General features: G+C 40.0%; 1 protein-coding gene across 1 annotated transcript; it reads right to left on the bottom strand.

Moving 5' to 3' along the window:
* Positions 1-244: 244 nt before the first annotated feature.
* On the bottom strand, positions 245-15259 carry NAPG (NSF attachment protein gamma). Its single transcript, XM_087707300.1, has 12 exons — positions 15104-15259; positions 13361-13428; positions 13170-13254; positions 12208-12225; positions 11598-11628; positions 9651-9760; positions 9481-9547; positions 7864-7934; positions 7066-7144; positions 4048-4127; positions 3333-3462; positions 245-759 (listed from the first exon to the last, which is right to left on the bottom strand). Exons 1-12 carry the CDS (start codon positions 15157-15159, stop codon positions 610-612), a joined length of 945 nt encoding a protein of 314 aa, XP_087563426.1. The 5' UTR covers positions 15160-15259; the 3' UTR covers positions 245-609.
* Positions 15260-16228: the final 969 nt, after the last annotated feature.

Below are 16228 nucleotides of genomic sequence, written 5' to 3'. Positions count from 1 at the left end.
TGCACCACCTGACAACCCTAGCACAGGACCAAAAACAGTGGCGTCAAATTTCCATGGAAGTCGCCTATACCCACGACGGGTGAAGAGGCGTCAAGTACAAGTACAAGTAGGTTATCACAATCCCTGTCTCTAATAATCTTCACTTTCCTGGCAAAGAAACTCCAAGGAATTCCTGTTCAAATCACAAACATGTCATTAAATATTGTATTCAAAGAAGTAAAAGGAAATCTATCACACTTTTAGATCTTTTGAAATAATTTAATGGTATTACTCAAAAACAAAAATAGTATGACTAGCAAGACTGTTGATATTGAGCCATGTAAGAGATTCCCAACTTACAGATGTTTAGAGACAAAAATCCAATATAAGTAATTCCTTTCCTTCCTCTTTCCCTTTTTTGAAGGGCTAACAAACACATTGTAAAGAATTATGGCTAATGATTGTAATCCAAAAATACTTCAAGGTGCACAGTCATGCTTTGTATACAAATATCCCAAAGCTAAGATCATTTCTTTCCAATTTCATGATTGCAATGATGCCATTTTAATTGCCCCTGGAATTTGTTCACTGGGCAAGCAGCTAACATAGTATTTGAGAACAGAGTTAGAATTAGCACAATCCACCGGCATATTCATCATCTTCCTCATTTCCACGAGAAGCTGATACAGCTGCTTCACTTCCTTTACTTTGTGGTGCAACTGGAGATTTCTTCTTCATACCTCCTCCTGGGACACCAAGGGAAAGGCCAAGCTTTGCATACTGGCAAAGGTAAAAATAATAATAAGATCCCTACATTTTAAAAGTACATCACAATTATTTATCAAAGCACTAACCTTGCTCTATCTAATACAGTGAAGAGTACTTTATTTCTAAGAAAACACCTGAAAAATACCAATTTATTCTAACAGTAGAACACCCAATGATAAAATGCCACATTGTACAAATAAACTTGAAGCGACGGAGTGGCTCAGTGGCTAAGATGCTGAGCTTGTCTATCAGAAAGGTCGGCAGTTCAGTGGTTCAAATCCCTAGCGCCGCGTAACGAGTGAGCTCCCATTACTTGTCCCAACTTCTGCCAACCTAGCAGTTCGAAAGCACGTAAAATGCAAGTAGAAAAATAGGGACCACTTTGGTGGGAAGGTAGCACCATTCCGTGTGCCTTCAGCATTTAGTCATGCAGGCCACATGACCACAGAGACGTCTTCAGACAGCACTGGCTCTTAGGCTTACCTTACAAATAAACTACCTTAAGGAAAAAAGTCTGCAAGCTAATATGCATCTCACTGTCACATGAAAACAAAATATTTATTACTAAAAACATACAATGAAGCAGCCAAAAAAGCAAAGCTATCAAACACTTATACATATGACCAGGAGATTTGTTGATCTTCACAACAAATAAATTATAGCAATCATTCTTTTCCAGAAAGGAAAATGTCTCCAAAAACACTATCAATCCAGAGTAAGACATCAGAAGAAAAAAAAAATAGTTTCTTCTAATGCTGTTTTTACATGCTCTGTACCATTCCTTTAAAATGCTGAAGCGGCAGTAATTTAGTTATCATAATATCAAATAATTGCTACCAACCTGCCTTCCATTGAGGACCTGTACACTGCACAAGTCAAAAAGAGGGCTGTAAAAATATCTCCAGAGCCCCCCCCCCCCACATCCTGGACATAAATTGTTTCAACTTCTACTCTCAAAATGACGCTATAGGGCTCTGCACACCAGAACAACTAGACACAAGGACAGTTCCCCCTCCGAATGCCATCACTCTGCTAAACAACTAATTCCTTCAGCACTGTCAAACTATTTAGTAAGGCTGTATTATTATTATTATTCTCATCTTTCCTATTACCTATCTCCTTTTCTACTTATGACTATAACTTTGTTACTTATATCATTATGATTTATATTGTTATATTTAGTTTCCTAGTATGATTTATGTTGATTACTTGAACTGAATTGAATTGAATTGAATTTATTGCATTTATATGCCGCCCTTTTCCCCGAAGGGGACTCAGGGCGGCTCACAATCCAAGTCAGGGAAGGGGGTACAGATAAGGGATAAAAAAGACGAACAGAACAATACACAATTTAAAAGCACACAACAACCATACCATTCGAGGGGGGGGGCAAAAGCTCTTTAGCCCCAGGCCTGTCGGAACAGCCAGGTTTTAAGGGTTTTGCGGAAGGCCTGGAGGGTGGTGAGGGTTCGAATCTCCACGGGGACCTCGTTCCAGAGGGTCGGAGCAGCCACAGAGAAGGCTCTCCTCCGGGTAGTCGCCAGTCGGCATTGGCCGGCGGATGGAATTCGGAGGAGGCCTAATCTGTGGGATCTAATCGGTCTATTGGAGGTAATTGGCAGCAGGCGGTCTCTCAAGTACCCAGGTCCAATATCATGAAGGGCTTTATAAGTGACGACTAGCGCCTTGAAGCGCATCCAAAGACCAATAGGCAGCCAGTGCAGCTCGCGGAGGATAGGTGTTACGTGGGTGAACCGAGGTGCACCCACGATCGCTCGCGCGGCTGCATTCTGGACAAGCTGAAGTCTCCGAATGCTCTTCAAGGGCTGCCCCATGTAGAGCATGTTGCAGTAGTCCAGTATAGAGGTCACAAGGGCACGAGTGACTGTTGTGAGGGCCTCCCGGTTCAGGTAGGGACGCAATTGGTGCACAGCCGACAAGTGGTGTTCGAAAGTCAGCTGTGGGTCCAGGAGGACTCCCAAATTGCGAACCCTGTCTGAGGGGCGTACTGTTTGACCCCCAAGCCTGAGAGATGGAAAACTTGGCCAATTAGTAGGAGGGAAACACATCAGCCACTCGGTCTTATCCGGATTGAGTACAAGCTTGTTAACCCCCATCCAGACCCTAACAGCCTCGAGGCACTGGCACATCACGTCAACCGCTTCACTGAGTTGGCACGGGGCGGACAGATACAACTGTGTATCGTCCGCATACTTATTTAGTATCCTATGACTATCACTAAGTCTTGTATCTTATCATTTATGATTAATGTATTTTTATGATGACTATGATCATGATTTATCACTTATAGCTTTATACACACTGAGTGCTTATGCACTAAAGACAAATTCCCTGTGTGTCCAATCACACTTGGCCAATAAAGAATTCTATTCTACTCTATGTAAAGAGAATGCAGTAACTTACAATTATTCAATTTTAAATACTGGATATATTATAGTAGTTTATCAATAACATACATTGCTCATCAGTGGTGCAACTGATTTATATCATCTGTATTTTTCAATTTAAAAAATCCTACTTGTTTTAATAGCTATTCTGTTCAGTAAATAAAAGCAGCAACTTACATCATTGTCCATATACTTAAAGAGTGGAGAATTGCAAACATCTGATACTTGGTCCTGATCTTGTTGATCATACCCTTCTAGGAGCTGCTCCAGGGCTGCATAGTCTTCACTTTCTGTAAAGCCTGGTATGCTGAAGCAATTAAGCATTTATTTGAAGCTATTTAAAAATTTGAAAAAACTCATATCCAAATAAGAAAAGCACAGATTTCCTTAAATATATATTCTGGGTGATGATCAGAATGTCTTTTGTCCTGCGGAATGCCTTCTTTAAAGTGTACTTCATTACTTATACTGTTCTATGCACAACGGGCCTTCTAACACAAATTGTCAATTACATTTAGCACCAATCTTACTTTCTTTGCTGGATTTTATCACCAGGTTAATTATTCCAAGCAACAATTTTACAATACAATTTGCTATTATAGTGTTGTAGCGTAATTACTATAAACTATCCAGATATAGTTTAATTGCCAGCTGGCTTCCTGAGCACTTCAAAGAAGTACATGTTCAAATTGTTCAAATCAAATTGTAGAGTTTAATTTTCTATGGCAGAAAACAATGTTAATAAATTAGAGAGATACCTAAATGGCAATATATAGGGAAAGCCTGTAATTCTCAAAACTTAATGAGATAAAATGACAAGTGTGTATACGGGTTCCTCCTCAAACACAAATTAAATTAAATTAAAATGCAATCAATGTATTAAGCAACTTACCTATAGCTCTCCCTGACACATTTTTCTGCAGCAACGTAGTCATTTCTATGAAGGTGTACTAAGACCTGGGCAATAGTTTTCTAAAAAAAACAACCCCAAAATGAGTATGTATAAAGAAAAACAGCATTTTTTACACTTTAACCAAACTATATCAAAAAAATAATTTCTATTGAAAGGAATAGTGTAGTAGCAAAACAAGGATATAGTGTAGTAGCAAAACAAGGATATAGTGTAGTAGCAAAACAAGGATATAGTGTAGTAGCAAAACAAGGATATAGTGTAGTAGCAAAACAAGGACAATTTTCTTCTGCAAACACAGATTCTATTAAAAGATTGCAAGATCCTTGGTAGAGAGGCTTTATAGCTATTGTCGCATCACTACAGCAGCATCACATGACATATCACGACTTTTTTCCCTTTTGTTAAACTGTGCATGGACATGGCCAGCGTGTCACGCATCTGGCCTGCAGGCCGTGAGTTTGACACCCTTGCTTTATAGGGTTACATATAATCAACCTTTTAGAAAAATAAATCTGGGATGTGAAGACTACAGAAGAATGTAAATATATGATATACTTTGATTGCTAGTTCATTTTGCCAGTTAAAACTGTTCCAAATAAGGGGTAGGAATTTTGCATCTACTGATCAGAACAATTTGTAGAAAGGGTTTGTGAATGAAATCACAGACAAATCTTAGACACATTGTATTTTTCGGAGTATAAGATGCACTGGAGTGTAAGACCCACCCAGGTTTTGAAGAGGCAATTTTTTTAAAAAAAGTAGGTAGGTAGATAGAGGGATAGAGAGGGAGAGAAAGAGAAATACAGTAGGTAAGTAGAAGAGTGAGTAGTTAGGTAGATAGGTAGGTAGGTAGGTAGGTAGGTAGGTAGGTAGGTAGGTAGGTAAAGGGAGAGAGAGAGAAATATATATAGAGAGAAATACAGTAGATAGGCAGGGAGAGAGAGAGAGTAGGTAGGTTGGTAGGTAGAGGGATAAAGAGAGAAATAGAGAGAAATACAGTAGATAGGTAGGGAGAGAAAGAGAGTAGGTAGGTGGGAAGATAGAGCGGGAGAGGGAGAGGGAGAGAGAGGGAGAAAGAGAAATACAGTAGGTAGGTCGGGAGAGAGAGTAGGTAGATGTTTCCAGCTGTATTTATCCATGTGCTGGAGAAGGAAATTGCTGACAATCTGCAGCACCTAAGACTTTGTTTCTACTGGCACAGCACTTGGTCAATGTAATTCTCATCAATCAGTTAAAGCTTTCCAAAAGGGAGAAAAAAGTTTTTTCACTCCGCAAACCTCCCAAAAACGGCCCGATTTTCACGAAAACAGGCCTTTTTTTTTTTTTTTCCAAAAAAGGCATGAATAGCCTTGGGGGGGCTTGCAGAGTGTTCCGGGGGGGGGGGAATGAGCAAAGAACAACCCATTTTTCACAAAAACGGGCCTTTTTTGTCAAAAAAAATTGCATACAAAGCCTTATGGAAGCTTAGAGTGCTGCTGGGGGAGCAAAAAAATGGCCCGTTTTTTGCTCATTTCTTCCCTCCCCAGCCCCAAGGAGCTCGCTAAAAGCCTCCATAAGGGCATGCACGGCCATTTTGGTGAAGGGGCGGGGCTTCGGGAGACAAAAAATGCTGTATTCGGTGAATAAGATGCACCCAGATTTTCAGCCTCTTTTTTTGAGGAAAAAAGGTGCGTCTTATACACCGAAAAATATGGTAATGATCTCTTTCACTGAATGCAGCTAAAAGTACGGCACACAACTGAGATTAAATCTGAGGTCAAAAGAAATGAATGATTAAATATTAACTTTTCATGTAACCACGATAAGAAAACCCAGTTTTCTTCTAAGAGAATAAAAGGGTGTTTTAAAAATGTATGTTTTAAGGGGATTGGTAAATCTATGTGCAATTAATGATCCCATGTAGCGTATTTTTCAGAGTATAAGTCGCACCTTTTTCCCTCAAAAAAGAGGCTGAAAATCTGGGTGCATCTTATACACTGAATACAGCATTTTTTGCCTCCCCAAACCCCTCCCCCTTCACCAAAATGGCTGTGTACAGCCTTATGGAGGCTTTCAGAGAGCTCCTGGGGTCGGGGGAGGGCAGAAATGAGCAAACAACGGGTCATTTTTTGTTCAATTATCCCCCCCCCCCAGCCCCAGGAGCACTCTATAAGCTTCCATAAGACTATCCATGCCGTTTTTGTGACGAAAAACAGGCCCATTTTGTGAAAAACAGACCATTTTTGCTCATTTTTGGGGGAAGTCACCCCTTGGAACACTCTACAAGCCTCCTAAAGGCTATCCATGCCCTTTGGGGGGGGGGGAGGGCCCGTTTTCACAAAAAACAGGTCATTTTGGGGAGGTTTGCAGAATGCATTAAGTTTTTTTTTTTAATTTGCCTCTTCAAAACTTATACTCTGGTGCGTCTTATACTCAGAAAAATACGGTAGTTTTCATAGTGACATAAACTGAACAATTTATCTCCCATGAAAATAGAAATAACATTGTTTTTTATCCTCAGGCTGCTGACTCAAAGAAGTGGAAAGATTGAGTTGCGAGCTAAGCCCTTGCTGATATTAATAGTAACCAAAACATTTGTAGATCAGTTTGTATTAGTGTATTATCTGCACAGATTTTCTGTTTTTAGTTATTACAACAGAAAGACAGCTAATGTCAAAAGCTCAGACAACTCCACAAAATCTAGGAAACCACAATATTTCATAGCAACTCAATCCTAATCATCTGAAGAATGCCAAAATCGTATTAAGAAAGAGTGGCATTCGTATATTTTCAGCACAGTGGGAGAAAATTCATCTCCGTGATCAAATGGCACTAAATAAATACATGAAGATCTAAATTTTATAAAGGCCGGTCTATGGAACTCTTTTAAAATCAACTGAAAGAATCCAAATAATGGTGTACAATTAGAAATGAAACCCTCCAAGTTAAAATAATTCAAAAGATAAAACACAATTCCCCCCTTCCCTGCAAAAACACAAGAAATGTGTAGCTGTATACTTTGTAACACGTTGCATAGTTTTCAATATCTTTATAAATACTCTTTTCTTTTTGAATAGATTGCGCAGCCTCATCTAGTCTGCAAAACAAAAATGAGCAAGAAAGGTTTATTTCAATATGCAGGAATCAGAAGGTCAAGATTACCCAATTTCCCAAATAAATGTACTATTTCAATGGAAAAAACAAGAATATGCTGAGCTCATATTAAAACTGCAGTTAAAGTATACAAACTCCTGCAGAAATGAACATTCAGGCCTTATTTATATACACAAATATGATATATTGTAACCAAATATATTAAGAGTGCCACTTATGTTTACATAAACAAAAAGCTTTTAATGAAGAAAAATATTTTGTAGTCATAATAATCCTAATTAACCACAAAAACCAAAAGGTCTTCTTCTCAAAACCAGATTCCTTGGTTCAGCTTTTTTTTTAAAAAAAAATGTTAAAATATGAATTATGTTGCACAGTGGAACAGCTGATACTTGAATAATATGGCATAACCCAGGGATCCCCAATGTATCCCCGGTCTATGAACTGGCACTGGGCCACGACATACCAGAAACCAGGCCGCACAAACAAACACAGCCCCATCCGTGGGATGAAAGCAGCATGCAAAGCCACACCCCCTCTGGTCCAAGGAAAAACCTTTCTCCACGGAATTGATCCCTGTTGCCCAAAAGGTTGGCGGCCACTGTCATAACCCAATAATATTTGTATTACTACAATGAATTTATCAAATAAGCTAGAACTGGTTTTTCTGATTTTGAAAACAACAACATATAAGATGCACACCTTCGGCCTCTAACTAAAAGCCTTGAAGCCTTTCCATACATTTCAACTGCTTGCCGTAAACGTTCTTCATTCTGAGTAAAAAAAAACAACAAAAACAAAAGCATAAGCAAAGTTTAAGTGGTTGATTTTAATGAAAGTTTTCTGAATTATTTCAGCTAACTCAGATTGAAATACCTATCATTTCCCAAATACATTTCTCTCATATTAAACAAAGTTTGATCAGGTTATTAATTAAATACAATTTTATGAACTAGATGATATAACCTTTGACCACATTATGCATCATGCATCACACATCATACTACATCTGCTCCACACTTCCCTGTCCCATATGCCTAAATTACTTTTCAATTTCTCAAATGGCTTCTTTTAAAAATATCTCAGACATACCATCATTTGTCCGTGTAGAGAAATCAAGAAGCTAAACCACTAATGTCAAACCTTTTCAATTCAAGGTGAAAAGTTCAGAAAATGACTCTGCTGGCCTCTCACACACAATCAGGACAAAGAAACAATTCTATATGTTCATCCCCTAACATCTAGGGCAGTGTTTCTCAACCTTGGCGACTTTATGTCCTGGGGACTTCAACTCCCTGAATCCCCCAGCTGTGCTGGCTGGGGGATTCTGGGAGTTGAAGTCCCCAGGACTTAAAGTCGCCAAGGTTGAGAAACACTGATCTAGGGCAATCTGAACAGTGGTACTCGGTGGCAGCGCTAAAGCTGGACCTGAAGTCTAGGCCCAGTCCTTGATTTTAGCCCTAGTGCCATCACTGCCACTCAAGACATGTGAGCCTTGGAAAATGGTATGATTGCCCACATGGCCCAGTGTTCCCCAGGCTCTGCCACGTGCCTCTTTCAGGTGGTGTTTTCTTTCTGTTGACAAGGCCCTATGGCCTAGAGTAGACTGCTCTGAGTTGCATGAGGCCTTTGTTTTTAAAGAAAGCTCTTCAGAGAATGCGCTTCCACAAACTCTGCAGTCTCTGAAAACCACACAAAAGCACAACCCATTATCATGTGATTTTTAGAAGCTCCAGAGGCTGTGCAAGAACAGAGGCAAGTCAGAGCACACCCTATTATCATGTGGCTTCCAAAAATTGCACAAGAACAGGGCATGCTTTCGAGAATAATTGTTGATGTACCCCTTGGGGGGGACTAGATCAAATTGAGGCTTGCTTATTTACAACAAGGGATAGTTTAATGCAATGTGCTTAGAAGACAATGCAGTGTTGTAAATCGTAAGCAAGCCAGATATTGCATTTTTAGAAAACTGTTGAGAAATCTTTTGATGAGGTAGAGAAAGATAGCTCATGGCCAGATTTAGTTCCACTGACCTAGCCAGTTTAGATTTTGCCATTCCTCCCTGCAGCTAACTTGACTATACATAAAATAAATGACATTTTCAAACAGAAGCGGGAAAAGTCATGCGAAGATAGCTTCTACCACATCAACTTGTCCATTAATACGTAGCAATAACTGGCATGAAAATAGTAATATATACAATACATGCTTTGAAAACACCCTAGCTTTTAATATTCACCTTTTTGCAACAGTGGACCAACTGATCATTTTCAGCATTCTTAGTTAAAAAGTATTTTAGTTTAGTTTCAGAGGACTTACTTCAAATACTGAAGCTGTTTGCTGATATAGCTGTATAGCTTTGTCTGGATTTATGTTTTCTATTACTCTAAAATAAAAGAGTCAACATTATTACTCAGTTACTCAAAGAACTAAAGAGATCTGCCTTCTATTACAGATAAGAAACTAATAGCTTAAGATTTCAGACTTACTTTCCAGCCCGATCAAGTGCAATAGCAGCTGTGTCAGGGGTCCCATTCTCCAGGTACATCATGCTGGCTTTCTGAATCAGTTCCACTGCATCATGATGTTTTTGCATCTCCTGAAGATGAAAGAAAAAGAGCCAGGAAGAACTTCCTATTTCTCAGGAAGTATAAAATAAGTTGCTATCAATGTAATAAATCTAATCTAATAAATCTAATAAATAAACCTAATCCAACAATCTAATAAAAAATAATATTCATTTTAAATCATCACATACTTTGTTAAATCTCTCTTCAGTAACAGTGAGCAATTTCTGATTGCTCACTATTACTCAAGAGAGATTTAGCAAAATAGATGGAAATAGTCAACAGACTAAAAAATTAACAGCATGAGCGAATTCAGTGTCTGTAAAGAACAGCTTTATATATGTATCGTTTCATTTATTTATAAAGACAAACATCATTTCTTGAAGACAAACAATATTGTTACATTTTATTACACTGTGTTTTTATATTGGATTGTTAACTGCTCAGAGGCAATTGATTGCGACATACAATTCCAATGTGACTGAAAAAACTTTGAAAGGCTATTTTTTTAAATCTATGATTGATCTGTGAAGGCTTTCCAAATGCCATAGATATCAAATGATGCATATGTAAGTGAGCAAGAAAAGCAGAAAACTGTTCTTTTGCTCTAACAATTGTCCCGTGGCACGACAAAACCGCGCTATGCAAAATAGCGGAGATTAAATCGCGTCACTAAAGTCGCGACGTCATCACCGCGCGTCATCACCGCGGGGACAACAGCGCGGTGACAGAAGGGCGTTCTACATGCTTCGTTCTTTGCCTCCAAAGGTAGCCCTCCTCCTCCTCCAGCTGACAGCGGCAGCAGCAGCCTGCGGGAAGGGTCCAGCACAGCCACGGGGGACAGCAGGAAGCTCGCGGAGGGCCCGAGCAGGGCCGCCGACGGCGGAGGAGGACGCAGCGGCGGCGGCTGAGGCTCTCCCGGGGCCGGCGAAGCGGGCTTGCCCGGCAGAGGCAGGCCGCCCTCTTCTTCCTCAACAACATCTCCTTGGATAGGCGGCCGCCGCCACCGGGCAACCTGCTTCGCCGGCCCCGGGAGAGCCTCAGCCGCCGCCGCCCGCCCGCCTGCCCTGCCTCTTCCTCCGGGGGAGGCGCCGGCGGTGGAGGCCGCCCGTCCAAGGAGATGTTGTTGAGGAAGAAGAGGGCAGCCTGCCTCTGCCGGGCAAGCCCGCTTCGCCGGCCCAGGAGAGCCTCAGCCGCCGCCGCTACCATGTCCTCCTCCACTTCCTGCTGCCCCCTGCGGCTGAGCTGGACCCTTCCCGCGGGCTGCTGCTGCTGGGCAGCCCGCTTTGCCCCGTGCCCGCTGCCGCTGTCAGCTGGAGGAGGAGGGCTACCTTTGGAGGCAAAGAACGAAGCATGTAGAACGCCCTTCTGTCACCGCGCTGTTATCGCGGCGGTAGGGTCGTTTTTTTCTTAGCGCTTTGGACACCGCGTATTTGCCTCCGCACTTATGTCGGCGCGGATAAGGGCATCGCGGTTTTGTGGTGGAACCCAATTGTCCTAGGAAAATTCCCATAATTTTACAAGAATAACTTTTCCAAGTATGCATTATCTACAGTGTATGTCAAAGCTAAAATTATGAATTCATTTAGAAAACTAAATGGATGGATGAATGGATGGGGGGAGGGAGGATTCCAAATATCTGATCAGAAAACACAGGGCAGGTTACATCCCAGAAAAATATGAATTAACAATTCTATAAAAAGTGCACATTTAAATGGAATTCAATATAAAGGAGTTGTAAATCTACATAGAACCATGAATCATGGATCCCAAACAGGTTTATAAACTGCAACATGAATATTGCACAGATCATTCTAATATTTAGTTTTAACTAAAAGTCTTCATAAAAATAAAAGAAACCTGTCATACCTTTAACATCATTCCTGCTTGTTCATAAGCCCTGAAAAAAGAAAAGTATAACTGAGCAAATTAAGTAAACATCTCATGGTAATATAGGATGGTTTCAATATATTTATGTACTGTATTGTTTTATTATTAGTATGGTTTAACTGCCAATTTAGACCCATCTAGAATTTGATAAAAGATGGACAGCTATATAAATGTTTTTTTAAATAGAAACAATTAACTTCTGGAAAAGGAGATCTGAGACCTCCAGCCTTCTGCCTATGTGTTCAGCTGAGTCTGGCTACAATTGGTTTCTCAACCAAGGAGAAATGGAATATATCAAAAGAAGACTCCTTTTCTAAATGCCACTCCTAATGTCAATAGAAAATCAGCACACTTGAAAAGACCATTTTCTTGTACAAAAAAAGAAGAGTTATGGAGAGCTACAGAAAGTGTTTGAACATATTATAGTTATACTTTTCTCACTTCCAAAATACTCAACTTTCTAACAATATCTGATTTTACTTTGATGAAGTTATTTGTATGTATATATGTATGTAACGGACAATCAATTCTTGTTGATATCAATTGTATTTCACATATATTATCAAATTTGACAAATATTGATACGTACTTTGCAGCATGGAAGAAGCTGGATTTATGTTATTTCAAGTCAAGGATAAATATAGTACATGTACTATACATATAAAATATTTCTGGATAATTCCAATTTAGGTTTAGGAATTTTAAAAAATTATAATCATGCATCAATTAAACATTATCTTTAAAACAAAAGCCTGATGAAAATAAATCTGCTAAAGAATAGATAGAATGTATCAGTAAGTCGTCATGCCTGCTTCAGAATCAACATATTATTTTTCTTAAGTACTTTAGCTTTTAATACTAAGAGTCTGATTTCCTAACCTCAGAGATTTCAAAGTTTGGTCATATCCAAAATTGTACAAAAGGACTCCACACTGCAACTTATTTTCCTCTTCTTCCCCTTTGCTCCAAAATATCCCAAGTTCCTCCGATTTACTCTTGAAGACTTCTTAATATTCCAGAACATATTTGAAAGCAGAGAGACTGCAGGGGAAAGGGGACATTTCTTATTGCTACTAAGCAAGATTTTAAAATATGCAGGATCTTCTTAAAACTCTCTGCAATCCTCCTAGGAATAGTCATATTTTAAGCATATCTTGCATGAATGGCTAAGCAATGAGGCCAATGAAGGCATTCTCTGAAATCTTCCTCACAGATTTGATATAAAAGAAATGTATTTGCTATTCCAATGCCAGTTTGTTACTATTTTTCCATAGAAATAAAAAATCTCAATGAATATACATTAATGGGTCACTGGGAGGTACTATAACTAACAGTTTATTTAATTACATAATTAATCACAAAATTGGATCTGGATATACATAGGTACAATAACGTTTTCGTATTGCAGGGAATAGTCTTCTATTAATTTTCTGTTAAAACACCCTTAAATATGCCAAATACAATTATATGTTTGGAGTAGGCATAAATTAATACAAACCCAACATGATCTCCAATTACTTAAGGTAGAAACAACAAATAATGAAAAGATACGCTTTATTATTTTCATGGGATAGAGCTTCTTTAAAATAAGCTTCTTTTGCTTGTTCAAATTGTTTGGCATTTTTAAAAGCAACAGCTGCAAAAAATAATAATGAAAGAACATTATTGCTTTTGGAAAATAACCTTAGCAATTTTTAAAAGATTAAGATTTCAAAACAACCCCCTTATTTTACAAGACATACCTGCCTTGGAATATTCTGTAGCTGCACTGTCATAGTCTGGTTTCCATTTTAACAATCCAGTTTTCAAGCTGAAAATCAAAAATGTGAAGCCATTAATAATATTGTTTACAATGAAGAAGAAAATGGACACAGCTTTCATACCACTAATTTCAATTCATTCATTCATTCAGTCAGTCAGTCAGTTGTCAGTCAGTCATCCGTCCGTCTGTCTGAATACATGCTGTTTTGGAGGCCGTATATTATCACTGTGCTCAGATATGGCTTCTCATTTCAATCCCTATCTCTGTGTCATAATTTAAGGATCTCAGTCAAGAAAGGCCAGGACCAGATGAAGCGCTAATATTGTTTCAGATGTCTTTGAAGAAAAGGAGGGATAGGCAGCTGTAATATGACATAAATGATACCAAATTACAGAAAATCTTTGACACATTATGCAAAGACAGAACCCTCTGGAGAAGGCTCTGATGTTGCAAAAGGAGAAAGAAAAAAGAAGAGGATGACCAGCAGCAAGATGTTGGAAGATCTGAAGGACAGACCACCATGGTTAAAAACCATTTATATAGTCCATAAAAATCAACACCAATTGGAAGGAACATAATGAAAATAAATCATTTACAGAATCTTCAACCTCAAGAGACAATCAAGTCCATGAAAAACATTAAGATCATTGAGCAGTCTGTTTGATAAACTACAGGTAGTCCTTGACTTACAACAGTTCACTTAGTGACCATTTAATGTTACAATAGCACTAAAGTGACCTATGACCATTTTTTCCACAATTATGACCTTTGCAGCATCCCCATAGTCATGTGATTTACATTCAGAAGCTTGACAACTGGTTCATAATTATAACGGTTGGAGAGGGGGGTCATGTGATCATCTTTTGTGACCTTCTGACAAGCAAAGTCAATAGAAAAGCCAGATTCACTTAACAATGGTGTTACTAATTTAACAAACGCAATGATTCGCTTTAACACATTTTTTGAAGCAGAACAGAGCTGGGAGGGACCTTGGAAGTCTTCTAGTCCAGCCCCCACCCTGCTCAAGCAGGAGATCCTATATACCAACCTTTTGGACCTCAGGGACCGCTAAATTCATAATTTTAAATCTAATATGATTTTTTTAAAAACATAAATTGCATTTAGTGCAATATAAAAATGCAAATATTTTTTCTGCGGCCCACTAACATTTTCTCACGGACCACCAGTTGGTGACCACTGCTGTGTATGACATGAAAAGTCGTAAAAACGGGGCAAAACTCACTTAAACCAGTGTCTCACTTAATGACACAAATGTTGGGCTCAGTTGTGGTCTTAAGTCAAGGACTACCTGTACATAAGTAAGATCAGAGGTTCCAAACCAGAAACCCTTCATTTCTTTTCTAAAGTGGAAAGGGGACCTTGATACAACACGCCCAAATTCCAACCTGCACCGCCGGAGCCTGAAGATGAACCTTCACTCCTTGGTGCATCTTTAAACAGGCGGATCCACTGGATCTATAAACCCATCCCGTGATACCACCCCTCCCTCTTCCCCTTCCCAGGCTGTAGATTTTGACCCAGCGAGGTCTTTTCTCCCAACCAGCTGTCCCCGGACACTCTTTGGGAGCCCCCTGGAAATGGTCGTGGCCAAAAGAGAGGCGGAAGAGCCCCACTCATCGTCCTGCCCAGCCGCGGTGGACGAGGGGCTCCGCCTTTCCGCTCTGCCTCCCGCAACCCCGCCAGTTCCTGCAGCTCAGCTCACTATTTCTCCGCTTTGGCGATGTGCTCCAACCCTTCGTTGATCTTCTGGGCAGCCATATCAGCCCAGCCGGAATCGCGGCGATTCAAAGAGTCGACGTCAGCGGAATAAGGAAAGCCGCTTCGTCCAAACAATGCAAAAGGCGGAGTCGGGCTTTCCAAGGTGCGCCTGCGCAAAGCGAGAAGGGTTTCCTTTTCTTAGGCTGTGGGATCCGTAGTTTGATACCTGGAAGCGATCCATCTAAATCAGTGTTTCTCAACCTTGGGAACTTGAAGATGTTTGGACTTCAACTCCCAGAATTCCCCAGCCAGCGAATGCTGGCTGGGGAATTCTGGGAATTGAAGTCCAAACATCTTCAAGTTCCCAAGGTTGAGAAACACTGATCTAAATGGAATTCCCCGGAGGAGCAATAGGAAGAGGGTGACGGGTGGACAGCGTAACAATCTCGCGGCTCATAAATAAATCGTAATATTGTCTTCCTCAGAGGAAAGGCGTTTACATTCCTTTTGCGCGGAAGAAACTCTAACCTTCAAAATCTTAGAATTCCAGAGGGTTTAAGATTCGAATGAAGCCAGCCGTCCTATCCAAAATTCTTTCATGTGCTTGTACAGAAACTCAAGGTGAACTGAAATATGATTTATTAAATTAAACCAACACAAACCAGCCAAACATATTTCAGCATGTTGCAGCCCCACTTAACGTGGGTAACACCCCCCCCCCCTTTGTGTGTCCTGCAATTCCCAGAATTTCCCATCTCCCACAGCCGCTCCAAAAACTCAGTGAACTGTAGAGATTAGTGAAGAGAGGGGATTATTTCTGCCACTGGGCACAGTGCAGGTAGTCCTCAATTTACAACAGTTCATTCTGTGACCGTTCCATTAACGGTGCTGAAAAAAGTGACTCATGACCATTTTTCACAGTTATGACCTTTGCAGCATTCCCATGATCAGATGCTTGGCAACTGGTTCATATTTACGATCGCTGCCATGTCCCAAGTTCATTTTTGTGACCTGACAAGTAAGGTCAATGGGGAAGCCAGATTCACTTAACAGTTGGGTTACTAGCTTAACAACTGCAGTGATTCATTTAACAAATGTGGTGAGAAAAGTCATCAAATGGGACAAAACT

Source organism: Thamnophis sirtalis, unplaced genomic scaffold, assembly GCF_051295495.1.
Source record: "Thamnophis sirtalis isolate CommonGarterSnake01/CBP01778 unplaced genomic scaffold, rThaSir2_p1.2 scaffold_2, whole genome shotgun sequence".
Lineage (NCBI taxonomy): Eukaryota > Metazoa > Chordata > Lepidosauria > Squamata > Natricidae > Thamnophis > Thamnophis sirtalis.
Note: the sequence above shows the minus strand (reverse complement) of the source record. Positions and strands in the feature narration are given on the sequence as shown.

Bases quoted from the DNA above. Each gene is read 5' to 3' on its own strand.
- NAPG (XM_087707300.1), bottom strand. From the start codon at position 15,159: ATGGCTGCCCAGAAGATCAACGAAGGGTTGGAGCACATCGCCAAAGCG. The intron at 13,255-13,360 runs GTATGTCTTGTA...TATTTTTTGCAG, and splicing joins TACAGAATATTCCAAGGCAG to CTGTTGCTTTTAAAAATGCC. The intron at 7,935-9,480 runs GTAAGTCCTCTG...TTTTTTACTCAG, and splicing joins AAACAGCTTCAGTATTTGAA to AATGAAGAACGTTTACGGCA.